A 16,558-nucleotide genomic window follows, 5' to 3' on the forward strand; every position below is an offset into this window, starting at 1 on the left:
CATTCACTACCTCTAATCAATCAGCAAGCTTTTTGGGCACTTCGTACAAAATATATTCCAAATGCAACACTTCTCAACACCTCCACTGCTCCCTGTAAATCCAAAATACCATTGTCTCTCACCAGATTCCTAACTGGTTTCCATGCTTCCACTGTTGTCCAGCCCTTACTGCCAATGGGGTCTGTCTCCAACTGGCCTGGTGGCAGTGAGAACTGTTGAACCCCTTCCAGCCAACTGCCAACTATGCCTCCATTCCATCTGGTTTTCAGGAGGTCAGGCTATCTTTGGCTTCTGGGGTGGAGGTGGGTCCAGAAGGCTCTAGGTTTTCGCCCAATTGTGTGGTAGCCAAGAAAGACGTAGAATGGACCCAACTCTTCCCGTTTTACCCCAAACCAGTCGATATGCTCTGGGGTTTCCTTCTCAGGCTAGGAACAATCTGTTCTGAAATGGGCCTGAACTCCTGTAGAAGCTCGAATGAGTTTAGGGCTTTCCGTATGGAGCCTGGAAGATGAAAAACTGACCCACCCTTCTCACAACCAATTGCCTGTTCTGCTCTTTAACTTTCTCCTCTGGGGTGTTGTACTTAGTTCTGTAAGCTCTGGGGATTACAAAATGTGCCCGAGAGCCTTGGTAAGTCCAGCAGGCTTTTGGGTATTGTACCTACTGAATCTCAAAGCGATGAAAGAACACCCTTCCTCCAGCCCCGCCCCCAACACCCACCACCTTCCTCCCCGCCACCTGCACCAATCCCCCCGGGGCCCTGTTCTCAGTCCTGGTAGCTCTTGACAGGTCTTTGGGAGAAGCCACGTGATTCCCGAATGCATTTCAGAGCAGCCCTTGAAGAGCCTGCGGGGCTCCCTGCCCACTGCCCATCTGGTTCTGCGGGCCCGGGGTCCCTTCCTGGCTCTGACGATGGCGGAACCGGCAGGAAAGTCATCTGTGCTTGACTGAACGGCCGTCATTCACTCCCCACCTGCTCCTTCCCGGCTGCCGTCTCCTCCAGCCACCTTTCTCTTGGGTCTCCCGGCTGGTCAGCGCCCATCCCCTTCCCGCGGTCTCCCAGTCGTAGTCCTCCTCTCCGCAGGGTGGCGCCACCGCCGGGTCTGCGAGCAGGCGGGTCGGCCCCGGCCCGGCCTCGAGGGAGGTGTTTCAGCTATGCAGTTCCGGGAAGCCGCCCGCCAACCCGCACTTTTTGGTTTCCCGCCTTGCTTCCTGCTGTTGGTGCCCGGACCCAGTGGGGAGCCGGGTTCTCAGACCTGCCAACCCCGAACAAACAAGTACTTCGGGGTTTGGGGGCCGCCCACGAGTTGGGTGCTCATCTGGATAGCGGGAGGAATCGGGCACGCACGACTCCTTGCTCGCCTCGACTCGTCCGCCGCCGCTGCCGCCGACCCAGCCTAAAGCCCATTTCTTGCAGCTGCCGGCTCTGGGGAAGCAAGATCTCTTACCAGGTTTTGGGGAAGGTTGCGAAAGGCGAGCTAAGGTGGCAGTGTGCACAGGTGGCCACAGGGTGGAGCCAACGGCCCGCTGCGGGACGTACTCGGAGCACAACGCCTCCGCGCGCTGCCACAACCAACGAACCGCTTCTAGTTACTAATTAAATGTATAAGGGGGTGGGGGGAGGGGTTAGCCCGGTGATGGGTATTAAGGTGGGCACGTTCTGCATTGAGCACTGGCTGTTATACGCAAACAATGAATCATGGAACACTACATCAAAAACTCATGATGTAATGTATGCTGATTAACATAATAAAAAAGGAAAAAATGTAGGCCTTAAAAAAGTGTATTCGTGACCGTTAAGAGCTGATTTACGGTAGAATCTACTAACATGTGCCAGTTAGGAACAAAGAAATGGTTGATGAGTATATCTGCAACCAAGTAAAAATGTGTACACGGATTTACAGTATCCGGAACTTTTTTTTTTTTTTGGTAAAAATTAACGAAAAGTTCTTCTAAATTGTTCAAGAAAATGTATAACACCAACTTACTTTCTGTACATTCCTTTTACTTGGAGATGTAATGTTGATCTGTTAGAGGTAAAAGAAGTTTCCTCTCTATTCAGGCAGAATATGCAACTGAGAAACACTGAATCATGGGTGAACGAGTTATCAACTCCTTCCTGCCCTTTACTTAGAATACTGAAAATGCAGTTACTGAAAATGCAGGGAGACTGCTCTTGGAAGCCACTTGATAATTTCTAGCATGCTTTTTATATATCCGACTACTCCGTGATAGTGTTTGTGCTTTCACGATGTTTCCAGCTTCTTGCCTTATGCTTTCTGTAGAGTTTTACAGCCTCTTTGTGGTTGAATGGAGCTAGATAACTAGTTCTGACCAGTGAGGTGGGAGTGTTGTGTGTCACGTCTGGGCTGGAGAATTTAATTCCTGGTATGGGATACTCCATGCTCTCTTTCAGCTCTGGCACAGCTGCCGGCAATGTTCCCGAAAGTGCCACCTTTAGCAGCCTTCTTATTTGACTCTGGTGTAACATGAATGAATGACAAACCTCTGTTGGTTTAAGGTGCTGAGATTTAGGAGTTGCTACCTTTAACGGTAGCCTATTCTTACACAGCCTGATTCACAGATGAATAGATCAGGTGTAGAGCTGTCTGTAAGTTTGTTGCCTAAGATGAGATCAGACGCAGTTATTTGTCAGTATTTCTTACACTCTTTGCCTTGTCTCAGGACTCTTCCTCAAGAGCCAAGCTGTTTTTGCTGCTGTTGGTTCTGTTTAAATAATAATAAAGAAGAGGCAAGGTCTTTACATGAAAATTGTCATAAATTCTGCTTTACCTCTCAAAATATACCAGGATTCAGAACATCTCCACCTGGGCCAACATATTTATTTCTAATTCCTAGCTTTGCCCTTAATACCCATAAATATGAGAGACACAGAAACTTACCTTTGGTCTATAGTGCCTTTGTCTCTGCTACACAGATTTTTTTTAATCCTCAGGGCAATAAATCATGATTCGGGATGAGCAAGAGATATGCCTTTCTTTTGCAAATTGGGTGAAGGGTGAGTGGGAAAGAGTAGGTAGAAAAGCAGAACTAGCTTCAAACATTTACAGCAGGCATGTTCTTAGGCACACACTATAGTGGAAGATAGTGCATGGAAGTTGAGGATTGGGAGCCTTATTGTCTTAAACGGTCATTGCCAATGTACCTGCAAGAACATCTTCACATATCCCTGTGGATTCATACACTCCAGGAAGACACGGGTCAGGTGGGTAAAGCAATCCATATATATGACAGTGGGGGGTGGGGGTGACTCTAGAGACATAAAGTCCTGTATGTTTCTTGTTTCACCATAATTGAATAAAATTCTATTGATCAGTTTCTTGATTTCTACAAGTAAAATTAGCAGGCTTGTGTTTTGCTTCCAATGCTAACTAGTGAAATTTGGAATGCTGACCTTAAAATGCAAGTCTTCATTATTCATAAAGTACAATCAGAATACATGAAGAGGGCGCCTGGGTGGCTCAGTCGTTAAGCGTCTGCCTTCAGCTCAGGTTATGATCCCAGGGTCCTGGGATCGAGTCCCACATTGGGCTCCCTGCTCAGTGGGAAGCCTGCTTCTCCCTCTCCCACTCCCCCTGCTTGTGTTCCTGCTCTCGCTGTCTCTCTCTGTCGAATAAATAAAATCTAAAAAAAAAAAAAATACATGAAGATATTCCTTCTCCTTTTCAGATAGAGGGAGAGAGCATTTTGCATCATAAGCCAGCTCAATTTGATAAGGTGTTAAACAAAGGACATTCACAGGAATATCAAGCTTATTCTGTGCAAAATGGAGCCATGTGTGCATATTTCTTACTTACCAATTTCTTTTGTTCTCTGTTAAAAATATGTATGTCCTTAGAAGTGTTATTGGGACAAATGGGTCTTATAAGACTCCAAAGACTTTATAAATTTTGCACTGGCATACAAAACACTCAGACTGGACTCTGGGAGCAGATTTTGGACAGAGTTTAGGGTGCAAGGTGTTTATTAAGGATGAACCCCTGTGAAAGGAAGAGTGAAGAGGTAGGACTGGGCAGTGGAAGAAATCATACTGCAACGAAAACTTGATAAAGCCTTGACCAACCCACTGAGGAGCTCTGGAGCAAATACTGTTCGCAAGCATGTCCTGCTTTGGGCTGAAATGTCCTGTTCTGTTCAGACAAGACATGCTAGGTGCTCCAGGAGGGATATGATTTGGGGGGGGGGGGGGGGGGGGGGGGGTCTCAGCAGGTGACACTTTGCCTTCTGCTGGGTTTTGCAGTTCCTTCCCTTCTCTCCCTTTGGGCCTCTCTCCCCACTTGGATCCAGTCATTTCTGTGTGTGTTTCCAGTACTGGATGGAATAAAAATAAAGAGGAGTGAGCCCTTAGATAGGTAGAGACAAGTGTCAGGGACAGGGCACCCAACCTCTGTAGGGAAATTGGAGGGCTGGACACCCACCTGGAGAAAGTGTGGGGTGGTACCAGGCCTTGACTAGACCCAGCACCAAGGCTTGGGGAACCAGCAGGTTGGCATCAATTTGGGAGACTCCAAGAACCTATTCCTGTCACAGCTATAGGCCAGAAATAAGGGTAGACTGAAGTGCAAATTGTTCAAATGTTAGAGTAGGCAGTTAGGTTCTAACAGGATACCCGGAGGCCAGCAAAGAGGAAGTTATGCCAGCCATTGTGAATGTCAGAGGCCTGGTCCCCAGCACTCCTTAAGAAGCTGGATTTAACCAGGGAGGCCCAAGATGGCAGGTGCCATGACAGGAAACCCCTAGCCAAATAAGGAAGAAAAAGCAAGAAAACCTGCTTCCAATCCTGCCCCAAATAATGAATATTCCACCCTCTTGTTAACAACTGTTGATAAAAATAGAAACCTGAATCCCCAGGCACAGTCCCCTGCCCCCCTCTTTCCCACTCACATCTCAAGAGTGTACTTTGACTTTAATAAGCTTTCCTGCTAGTGTCCCTCAGCTCATTTGCTGTGCTTGATCCTTGAATTCTTTCTCATGACTAATCTTTGGGACAGGATGGGTCAAGGCCTCAGGGTCTGGGATCTCCCCAGTTTACCCAGCAACACAACTAAGAAATTGATTTAATCACAAAAAGAGGAAAAAAAATTGATTTAACCAAATCAGTTATTTAAGCAGTAAAGTACATGTGAGAAAAAAATTGTGACGAAAATAGAAGAGCAGGTTAAAGGAAGCACAAAAGAGGAGAGTGGGGGAAGGAGGAAGCACTTCATGATGCTTTAGTAATGACTGTCTCCATTCCAGTTCCACCCCAGGTCATGGTATCTGTCTGGCCCCATCTTCTTCTCTTAGAAAGTCCTTTCCCTGAAATTCTATCCACCCTGCTGAGGGTCAGCCCTTTCCTCTGAGTGTGAATGTCACTTCCTGCTTCAGTTCCCAATTCCTCAGGTTAGATTGTTCTACAGATGGTCCCTCTACAAAGGTCTTTGGGCCTCTTTCCTATGTGACTCATTCCCTGCAATTCTCATTTCCATTTTCTCAGTAAGACCAAACATTATGTGCAATTAATGAAACTCCTACTATTATGTATGATCATTTCTTTTAATTCAAGTATTGCAGTCGTAACTGGGGTGCCTGGGTGGCTCAGAAGGTTAAGCCTCCAACTCTTGGTTTCGGCTCAGGTCATGGTCTCATGGGTCATGAGACAGAACTCTGCATCGGGCTCTGCGCTTAGCTGGCAGTCGGCTTGAAGATTCTCTCCTGCCCCTCCCCCACTCATGCTCATGCTCTCAAATTTTTTTTTAAATGTTGGAGTTGTACTACTGCGATATAATTGCTGTACTTTATTCTGAAAGAGCGAACATTCTCGTTGTGCACAGACTAGGAAAGCAGTGGGCTAAGGTGCTCTTCCATCTACCTCACAGTACTGAGTTGCTTTAAGAGCATTAGGTGGTGGATGTTAAAGGCGAGCCCTGCCATGTGGAACCAGGACAGAGGTTAGGCTGGGAAGTATCTTTGTTTGGCAGATAAGCTACACTGTTTTAAAAAAACAAATCTAGGGCACCTGGGTGGCTCGGTTGGGTGACTGCCTTCAGCTCAGGTCATGATCCTGGAGTCTCAGGATCGAGTCCCGCATCGGGCTCCCTGCTCGGCTGGGAGTCTGCTTCTCCCTCTGATCCTCCTCCCTCTCATGCTCTCTGTCTCTCATTCTTTCTCTCTCAAATAAATAAATAAAATATTTAAAAAAATAAATACTGAAAAAAAAATCTAGAATTCGTTACTAGGTTTGTTTATACCCCTTTTGGTTTTTTCTAAGCTTTAATAAAGTCTTTTCACATGTTTCAGTTTTATTTCAGCTGTGTTCTAGATAGCAGAAAAATATTTTGCCTCCAAATGAGAGCCCAAGTGGGAGAGTAGCATTATCTTTTGGGGGGGGTGAGGGGCAGAAGGAGAGGGAGAGAGAGAATCTTAAGCAGGCTCCATGCCCAGTGCAAAGCCTGATGATTATGAACTGAGCTGAGTCAACACTTAACCAACTGAGCCACCCAGGTGCCCCGAGAGTAGCATTATCTTTTTAGTTAATCCAGAAAATCAGAAGGGGAGAGTAAATCTCTGGAGGTAAGAGCAGGGGCCTTATGATGTCACTGCCCCTCCCCAGCTGAAGCTCCTTAGGTCTGGGTCTGGGTTTCATTTATTAAGGAAAGCCCCAGTTACATTCTGTCTTCCTGTGGGGCGGGGGAGTGGGATAGGCAAGCAGGACCCCTGGTGTCTCTGAGCACAGGTTATGAGAAAGCCTCATATGAAAGGGCAAAAATCATGCCCCCATGTGTCCTGGTGAGGGACTGCCGTGGATCTCTCCAAGCTGCGTGGATGCATTCCTTGCTCGTGGGCTGAAGAGAGAAGCCACCAAATAACCACGCTGACTCCAAGGACGTGTCTGTGCTCCACCCATAGTCTCTCAGGAGCCATCTATCTGTAAGTTACCTTTCCTGCTTTTGGGTCTACACGCTTTTCTCTTGTATCCCTGGTATTCATTCTCTCTTTTTCTGCCTCCTCCTCACCCTCATTCTGTCTCTTTTCTGTCTTAATCTCTTGTACATATGCACACACTTACCTTTTCACCCTGTCCCTAGAAATAATATTATTGCTCAAACTACATAGGATAATCAGGTTAGACTGGACTTAAAAGTTTTTAAAGATTTCTTTAGAGTAGGTCTCACTTCAGATCATCCCTGATGACCCAGTTTCCAAGTTTATCTCCACTGAAGTCAGCTCATTTGTTTGCTTTATTTCAGAGTTAATCAGATATCTGTCATGAGACTCATAGTTCTAATGTGTTTAAACTTTCAGATGTTTGCACCCCAGTGCTTGCACAGAGAAGAAGGCAAGGGACTGTCTAGATCCGTGGTGGGCACCTGCTGGGCTGCTGCAGCCCTCCCTCCAGGGGCTTCTGGTATGTCCTTTCTTGCAGCTGCTGTTGTTCATGCCGTTATGGCTCTTTTAAATACCTCTCTTTTTGAAGGTGGGAATTTACTCTTTTCTCATGACCAGAGTCCAAAGAGATTTCTAAATTCCATTTTTTCTTTCTTCGCAGTTCCTTATATATAATCATACAGTGAATGGTGTCCACCAAAAATAGCATTCCCACTGCCAGATAGAAAAGGATGTGAAACGAAACAAGAGTTTGTGTCTGAAGGCCTGAAAAAGAAAAATGACAAGGAGAAGAAATGCTAGTTAGAGCGCAGAGGGACCTGGCTGAGTTATATTTGGGAGGGAAGGCTGGCTGACATGTGGTGTGCCTGTCCCCCCAGTGGACACACTGGTAATTTCAGGGGGCATGTGGTGTACAGACCCAGGGCAGGCTCCTCGTAAGAGATTAACTGCCAAGGGCCCTCTCAGTGGATGAACTTCCTAGTTTCAGGCATAAAGCCTATTTCTATGTCATTTGATGCTTGAAATGAATTTGGGTTGAAGATAAACTTTCTTCCCAGAGAGTCTTTGTTTTGGAGCTCACAGTCTCTCTACCTCAGCCAGATCCACACTTGGGTAGGTATTTACATGCAATCCACAAAATCCCGACCTCACCAATCTACCATGTGAGCTCCTTGAAATAAGAACTGCACCCCAATGTCTTCATATCCCCACACCCATAACAACAGATGGGAGGAACTCAATATATTGTTGATTAGATGTGGGGGGTAGGGAGGAGGAGCGAGGGGAAAAGAAAGAGGAGAGAAAATAGGAAATGAAAAAGGAAGGAAATAAAGGGAGAAAGGAAAGGAAATTTAATGAAGTTCATGAGAATAGTGAAGTTACGAATCAAGAGTGAAAAGCCTGTTCATGGGTTTTTCCTGGCTGGGCCATAAAATCCCCGTAAACAAACCTCAGCCCCAAAGGAGAAAAGGGAGCATCTTCTCCTTGTGCCTTCTCCTGTCAGTTCCCCTCATTCTCACCAAGCACTTGAAGCTCCAACTCAGGGCTGCGCTTGATGACATTGCCATCTTCCGTGGTTGCCTCGCACCAGTATAACCCTGAATCTTCTCTCTTAAAAGTTAGTATCTGGTATTCAGAGGATGTGTTTCTGCTCAGCAGGGTCTTGCTGCCCATGTAGAAGGAGAAGTAAAGCTGCAAACCAGGTCTCTGTAGGAGCAACTTTGTTTCACAGCTCAGGTTGACCAGATGCCCCTCCAGGATGGGCGATGACAAAGATGCTTTTAGCACTGGGGCTGGAAATAGCTCTAAAGAAAAATTTGATGGGGACAGGGTTGCCTGCTTCAGTGTCAAGATTCTTTTTACAGAAGGTATACCCCTTTCCTCCTTGGGAAACCTGCCCCTAGAGAATGCATCCATAAGACAATTTTTCCCACTTCCAGCAGAGAGGCAATCTTGGAGTTTCCTCACAGATACTCTTATAATTACCAGCTTCCTCATTTCCTACAGTAGAGAATACCTCCACACGGTCCATGCTTCCCTGAATAGCCATGTTATTGATTATGCGGCCATGCCTTTAGGTAATGGTCCACCAGGAATGGATACAGACCCACATGCTAGCCAGGTCAGTGACTCATTACTTGTGTTACTGCCTCAAAAGATAATTTGGGACAATCCTCTCTTTCCCATAGGAATGAATTCTTTTTCAGATAGAAAAAAGTTGCTAGTAGTTATGAGTACTAAGATGAAAGAACCACAATCAGGCCCACATGCAAGCTAGAACAGAGGAAGCTGCTGTAGTTAGCAGATGTTCAGAGAGAAGTACAACCAGAGAGGCCACATTGCCTCGAGAGATAGCAGAAAGTATAACCAAGTCCTAATGTCTTCATGGCTTCTGTTTCTATAGAGCTTTTTATGAGATTCCATTGAGTTATTTTCTAATAACTCTTCTACCTCCCTTGAGTGAATCTCTAGTCCTTGCAACTAAAATAAAATTGATGAAATAGATCCTCACTATGCCCTGGCCTTCATGTTAGCTCCTGGGGTTACTGATGAGGCATTGTGGTTTACTGGAAAGAGCAACAGACTGAGGCCCAGCACTAGTCATTGCATGGGCTTCAGTGAGACAGCTACCTCTCCGGAACTTAAGTCTTCACTTGCAAACTTAAGTGATGATTTGGGATGGTCCTTAAAACTACAGCTCTATGACTATTCAGATACATACCTTTTACAGTGATAGATACTCCTGCTGATTCATAGCGTTGCCTTCCCTTGCCTGAGCAGTGATAGATGCCATTGTGACTCAGGTTGGTTTTCAGAATGGTGACTTCAGAATTCTGAGAAGAAAACCTAAAGACCTTGCCATTTTGGTAGAAAAGCACATTGTACACCAGCTTATTCTTCCATCCATGACACCTCAAGGTCAGAGGTTCCCCTTCTGTGATGACTCTGCTAGAGACCTGGAGCAGTAACCAATCTGGAAAATATAGACCCAAAATGTATATATATAGTAGCAGAGGTACAAGGAGGCTGGAACTGGGCCCTGGTGGGGGGAGGGGGGTTCTCATCTTTTTCTCTTTACAATATTCTAACCTAAGAGCTCTGCTGAATTTGAGGCCTGTTGCCCATCCCTCAGTTAGCTTTGCTGGGAAGAAGAGTAGTCTTTACCAGCAGCCATGCACACAGCCCCTTCTTGTAAGACTTCCCTTTCCAGATTTCAGAAGTTGGTTGGGAGAAAAACAGTTTACCGTATTACTGGTAGGCAGTATTCTAAGATGACCGCAATGATTCACACCCTTGTGTAATCCCCTTGAGTGTGCGTAGAACCTGAGACTTGCTTCTAATCAACAGAATATGACAAAGGTTATGGGATGTCTCTGTCATGATGATGTTACATTATATGAGTCTGTCTTGGCCTGAAAGAGTCTCCCACTGGCCTTGAAGAAGTGAGCCACTATGTTGGGAGAGGGCTCTATGGCAGGGGCCTGCCTCCGGGAGCCGAGATTGGCCTCCAGCTGACAGCCAGCAAAAAGGCAGGGACCTCAGGCCTACAACATAAGGAACTGAATTCTGAATTCTGCCAATGACCACGTGAGCTTGGAAGAACTGAAGGAAGGAACACAGCCCAGTCATACCTGATTTCGGCCCCTGTGGAGCACCCAGCTAAGCTATGCTGAGACTCCTGACCCATGGAAAGATAATAAATGTATGTTGTTTTAAGTTGCTGTGTTTGTGGTAATTGTTACACAGAAATAAAAAACAAATACACTCCAACTCCTAAGTTGTTAATGAGATCCCACATACTAAGACAAACACACAGAATAGCAAACATCTCCAGATGGTATGTGCTTCTAAATTGATAGAATATACATACATGTGAAGATGAGTGATCTAGCTGGTAAAAATGAGCTCCAAGTCCAAGGGGCCCTCCCTTTAGATGTACACCTCTACACATAACTAAAAATGCTTCCTTTTTCTTTCCCTGGGGCAGTGGGTTGGGCTAAATGAGGATGAGGTTCTTAAAGGACAAAAGAGAAGGGACAGTAGTGCTTTTGAGTTGATTTTGTAGGTATAGGATGCTTAGCTTAGAGAAAATTCACATACTTACCAAACATACCTGCAACAGTTACAAATACCGAGTACATACTCGGCCACATGCAATTTTCAACAAATAACTAAAGAACTGATACCATATTTAACATAAATTCTGACCAAAATGCCGTAAAATTAGAAATCAGTAACAAAAAGCCACCTTCCTAAAACACTTCTAAATAATTCATGAGAAAAAAAATACATACTAATGAAAATTAAAAATATTTAGCCTTAAATGATAGTGGGAGTATTATATATCAAAAATTGTAGGATGCAGCTTTTAGCAAACATTACTAATTTCCTACTCAAAAGCCATTCTCTCCATCTTCATCACCTTGGAGCAGGATGGGGACGCTCATTCTAAGCCATATGATTAGGACTTAGTTCCTCAAACCAGCTGTATTTTTGTGGTCTCAGCAAACACAGATTTAACTGAAGTGACTGAAAGCTAGTGTAACTGCAGTTGAATCCTCCACTGCTGGTTAACAATGGCAAAACTTTTTTTTTTTAAGATTTTATTTATTTATTTGACAGCGTGTGAGCAAGCACAAGCAGGGGGAGTGGCAGGCAGAGAGAGGGAGAAACAGGATCCCCAAGGAGCAGAGAGCCTGACTCGGGGCTCAATCCCAGGACCCAATCCCAGCACCTGGGGAGCATGACCTGAGTTGAAGGCAGACAACCAACTGAGTCACCCAGGCATCCCTGTGGCAAAACATTTTTAAATAAGGGCATAGAGAGCAGCAACCCAAAAACCTGATGTATTATACTACAGTAAATGTAAGCTCTTCTTTCACTGAAAAAAGAAAACAGCATAGATAATGAAAAGACAAGCCACAGAGTGGAAGATATTTGCAACACTTGAAAAGGACTCATGTCCAAAATATAGAGCTCCTACAATTCGATAAGGAAAGACAACAATAAAGAAAAACTGGCAAAAAACCTAGACAGGGGGCGCCTGGGTGGCTCAGATGGTTAAGCGTCTGCCTTCGGCTCAGGTCATGATCCCAGGGTCCTGGGATCGAGTCCCGCATCGGGCTCCCTGCTCCTAGGGAGCCTGCTTCTCCCTCTGCCTCTCTCTCTCTCTCTCTGTCTGTTTCTCATGAATAAATAAATAAAATCTTTAAAAAAAAAAAAAAAAACCTAGACAGGTACTTTACAAAAGAGGATATCCAAATAGGCAATAAATGTGAAAAATGCTTAATGTCGTCTTTAGGAAAATGCAAATTAAAGCTATGTGATAACTATTGCACATGCATCGGAATGGCTAAACTGAAAAATATAGAAACCGAGTGGTTAAAAAAAAAAAAAGGAACCACCGAGTATTGATGAGGATGAAAAGGAACCAGAACTCTCACACTCCACTGATGTGAGTGTAATGTGGTATAACCACTTTGAAAAACTAAAGCTGAACAAATATATGCACATTTTGTGACCCAGCAATTCCACTCCTAGGCATATTCCAACACAGATCTGTGCATATGTGCACCAAAAAACGTATAAAAATGTTCACAGTGGGGACACCTAGCTGGCTCAGCTGCTGGAGTGCGACTCTTGATCCTGGGGTGTGAGTTCGAGCCCCATGTTGGATGTAGAGATTACTTAAAAAAATAAAATCTTTAAAAAAAATGTTCACAGTGGTACTATTTATAAGAGGCTCAAAATAGAGGGGTCCCTGGGTGGCTCAGTTGGTTAAGCATCTGACTCGATTTTGGCTCAGGTTGTGATCTCGCTGTCCTGAGAATGGCGCCCCACGACAGGCTCTGCACTCAGCATGGAGTGTTTGAGATTTTCTCCCCCTCTCTCTCTACCTCTCCCTCTCATTCTTTCTCAAATAAATAAATCTTTTTTAAAAATGTAAAATATATTATTCTCAATACATCATCAATGCTAAGTCTTCTAGAGTCTGTGCAGGGGCAAAGAAAATGGCCTCTTCCCAGCCCTGCTTCGTTTTTTGTCACTTGAACCATAAAACACTTCTGCTTCTGCTTGAACTACACAAAGTCTCTTGTTAAAACAGTTCTGTCTGGGGGGCAGTCAGTTAAGCCTCTGCCTTTGGCTCAGTCAGGATCCTGGGGTCCTGGGGTTGCACCGGGGTCTGGCTCCCTGCTCAGTGGGGAGGCTCCTTCTCATTCTCCCTCTGCCCCTTTCCCCCCTTGTGCTCATGCCTGCGCACTCTCTCTCCCTCTCAAACAAACAAACAAACAAATTCTGACAGCTCCCCTCTCATCTGTAGCCTAGGATCTGATTCCCAGAAATCTAAGAGACTAATAAGGAATGCCTCGCATTTCCTCTGACATTCTCAATATTTCCTTGGCTAAAACACATTTCCTCCAAAAGCAACCTAGTCCATACAAATCTAATTCTGCCTCCAGCCTGGATTAACTTTTACATGATCAATTACAATGGAGTTTTAACTTACTGCTTTTGAATAACTAAATAACACATTTGAATGATTTGTATTGAATAATGAAACATTTTACCCTAAAAAGTATTGCAGTTTTCATTTCTTGACAAATAGAAACCTTTTACAGATTTAAGTGGATAGTGGGTTTTCCCCCCTTCTGTTCATCAGTTTAAAATGCTTAGTCTCACAGTAATTTCATGTCCAGAATATTATCTTACAGATATATTATGAAATGTGCCCCAGACTATACATATAGAGATGTCTATTGCAGCATTGCTTGTAAAAACAAAAAAACTGGGGTGCCTGGGTGGCTCAGATGGTTAAGCGTCTGCCTTCAGCTCAGGTCATGATCCCGGGGTCATGATCCTGGGGTCATGGAATCGAGTCCCACATCGCCTGCTTCTCCCTCTGCCTGCCGCTCCCCCTGCTTGTACTCTCTCTCTAATAAAAAATAAAAAATCTTAAAAAAACAACAACTGGAAATACACTACAAGTTTACAAATAGGGAGAATGATTAAATCAGTTATAGCACAGCCATATGGCAGACATTTGAAAGTTCATAGTAGATGTCTATTGATTCAAACAGACCTCCAAGGTATTTTAAGTGATAAAAGCAAGGTGTAGAACAGTATATAGAGTATTCTACCAACCACTTTTTTTTTAAGTTCATATGTATATTAACAGTTTTATTTCTACAGCAGGTGACCATGGGACTAGGGGCTTGCAGTGGAAGAGAGACTTCATTGTTCATCATTGCACATTTCTCTGAATTCTTATTTACTATGTACAGGCATAACTTTTTTCAACAAAATTAGATCGTTTTTGTTTTTTTTAAAGATTTTATTTATTTATTTGAGAGAGGGTGAGTGAGAGAGAGCATGAGCAGGCAGAGTGAGAGGCAGAGGGAGAAGCAGGCTCCCCACTGAGCAGGGAGCCCAATGCGGGGCTCAATTCCAGGACCCTGAGATCATGACCTGAGCCGAAGTCAGGCACTTAACTGACTGAGCGATCCAGGTGCCCCCAAATTAGATCATTTTAAATAATAAAATCTTAGGGTCTGAGTTTTACACTAGATCCCCTGCTCACAGCTGTCCCAGTTGGGGTGCTGTTGGGGCACAGTTTAAGGACCCTAATGTGATATTCTGAGTATCTTGACTTAATTTCACCTAGTAGGCACATAGAGCTGAGACTCATACTCCAATAAACGAAAACACACATATCTGGCATGCAGAAAGGAGAAAACACAAAGGAAGACCTTGTGATTTCCAACTCTCCTGGAGAGAGTATGCTCCATGCCATACTTACCTCTGTGGACTTCCAGCTGTACTGGGTCACTTGGCACTGAGAGACCTGTCTGGCACCTGTATTCACCATTGTCATTGACACTGGCAGCAGCGATTCTGTGTCTGGGGGTCAAGGTCTGAATGGCTGTGCCATTGAGAAACCACTGTGTAGAGGTGTCCTCAGGTAAATGGGGTCCCTCACACCATAAGTTTACATTTTCCTCTTGGAATACACTGACCCATGGCGGCTGCAAGGTGATCACTGCCTTTGCAAGGTCTGTTTGGGCGATTAAGAAAAAAAAAAAACAAGTAATAAAAGGAAGGTCTGAGCAACTGGTAAGGTTTTGTGGATAGCACAAGGTAAAAATATATATTTAGATGAGACTGAAAAATAAGCAAGTGGGAACCTATAAAAACTAGCTACTGAGAGCATCCAGACCCCATGCAGAGAGCTCTGTTCATGTTATTAAATCTACGTCTGGATGTTGGAGATTTGGGGTTCCTAAGAAACAAATGACTAATTTAGTTTTCACTGTTGGTAAACAAAGAAGCAGGGTTTTAAACCAAGGCAAGTTGACTGGAGCTGGCTCTCTTACGTGCTGTGCAATACTGTCGTTTAGGGTTAAACTCAGGCCTTAATTAGCATCTGCATTGGAAACCAAGACTCAAACTCCTCACTTTGAAACCTTCAGTACTTGCTTGGTTCTCTCTGAGGAGAAAAAAAGTACTCGGCTTTCTTCTAAAGGGGACTGGCTCAAGAAATGTTAGAAAACCCAGCAGAGCTACGTCTATGGTTTTGCAATTCTGGCCTTTTCCTGTTATTATATACACGTAGGCATTTAGTCCTGAGTCAGGGCTTTTTCAGGAAACCTTAGAGAGAACCCTTAAAAACCAGGATTTTATCAAAATCATACTCTGAATATAGGGGACTTTACATAATTTATAAATCTTTCTTGTTTCTATCCTCTCCCTATACTCTCTTCTTCAGGATAACAAAACTCACCCTTTAGAAGAAGGAATGTGGCAGAGGAAGAGAAACTGAGTTAAAGATTACTCACCGGTTTGCGCACCAACTGGAACTGTAAGAGACCAAAGAATAGAGGCATAAGTTGGTCACTGGGAGATGACAAGGAAGGGAATCGAGGAGTCCAAACTAATATAGACTCTGAGGGGCCAGCTTAGTCTCCTGAGTCTCTCTCTACCCCCTTTCCAAATCAGGTACTAATGGTACGAACAGTCTATAGATGGTTATTGATAAGGCTTTATTTTGATATGGTGCTTCCAGGCTAAATATTAACCACTAAGTCTCTCTTCCTATGCTTTTGATATAATGAGCATGAATAAACCGTGGAAGCACAGATACAGTTGTCCCCATATTCATGAGTTCTAGCCTAGGATACCAAAGGAAGACAAAAAGTCTTCTTGAGTCCCCATAGCCAGAGCCAGTACCCTTCTAGCTATCCCCGCTAAGCCCAACTTACCCCAAAGGAGCAGAGCTGTCAAAAGCCACATGTTATCTCCAAGCTGATGGGAGTATTGAAGTCTGTAACATGAAAGATTTTGAAGAGTTTCTGCTGGAGGCTCTGGAGCCGAAATTAGAAAAGAGGAAGGAAATTGCCTCTTCTAACCACTACCATCATTCTCCTTTTTCGGGAAATACATCCTTAATTCTTTTTTTTTTTTTTTTAAAGATTTTATTTATTTATTTGACAGAGAGAGACAGTGAGAGCAGGAACACAAGCAGGGGGAGCGGGAGAGGGAGAAGCAGGCTTCCTGCTGAGCAGGGAGCCCGATGTGGGACTCCGATCCCAGGACCTGGGATCATGACCTGAGCCGAAGGCAGACGCCTAACGACTGAGCCACTCAGGCACGCCATCCTTAATTCTTAAAGCAT

General features: G+C 44.4%; 1 protein-coding gene across 1 annotated transcript; it reads right to left on the reverse strand.

Annotated features, from left to right (window-relative positions):
* Positions 1 to 7,223: 7,223 nt before the first annotated feature.
* Positions 7,224 to 16,247, reverse strand: FCGR1A (Fc gamma receptor Ia). Its single transcript, XM_025858307.1, has 6 exons — positions 16,146 to 16,247; positions 15,723 to 15,743; positions 14,687 to 14,941; positions 9,611 to 9,862; positions 8,409 to 8,693; positions 7,224 to 7,653 (listed from the first exon to the last, which is right to left on the reverse strand). Exons 1-6 carry the CDS (start codon positions 16,174 to 16,176, stop codon positions 7,445 to 7,447), a joined length of 1,053 nt encoding a protein of 350 aa, XP_025714092.1. The 5' UTR covers positions 16,177 to 16,247; the 3' UTR covers positions 7,224 to 7,444.
* Between the last annotated feature and the right edge of the window lie 311 nt (positions 16,248 to 16,558).

The sequence above is a fragment of the Callorhinus ursinus genome, unplaced genomic scaffold, assembly GCF_003265705.2.
Source record: "Callorhinus ursinus isolate GAN/ISIS: 27379988/994484 unplaced genomic scaffold, GSC_fseal_2.0 scaffold90, whole genome shotgun sequence".
Lineage (NCBI taxonomy): Eukaryota > Metazoa > Chordata > Mammalia > Carnivora > Otariidae > Callorhinus > Callorhinus ursinus.

What these genes read in the sequence shown, in the direction of transcription:
- FCGR1A (XM_025858307.1), bottom strand. Translation starts at nt 16,176, where the DNA reads ATGTGGCTTTTGACAGCTCTGCTCCTTTGGG. An exon ending in GACAGCTCTGCTCCTTTGGG is followed by an intron (nt 15,744 to 16,145) that starts GTAAGTTGGGCT and finishes GGTCTCTTACAG; the next exon opens with TTCCAGTTGGTGCGCAAACC. An exon ending in AGTATCTATCACTGTAAAAG is followed by an intron (nt 8,694 to 9,610) that starts GTATGTATCTGA and finishes ATTTTTCTTTAG; the next exon opens with AGCTATTTCCAGCCCCAGTG.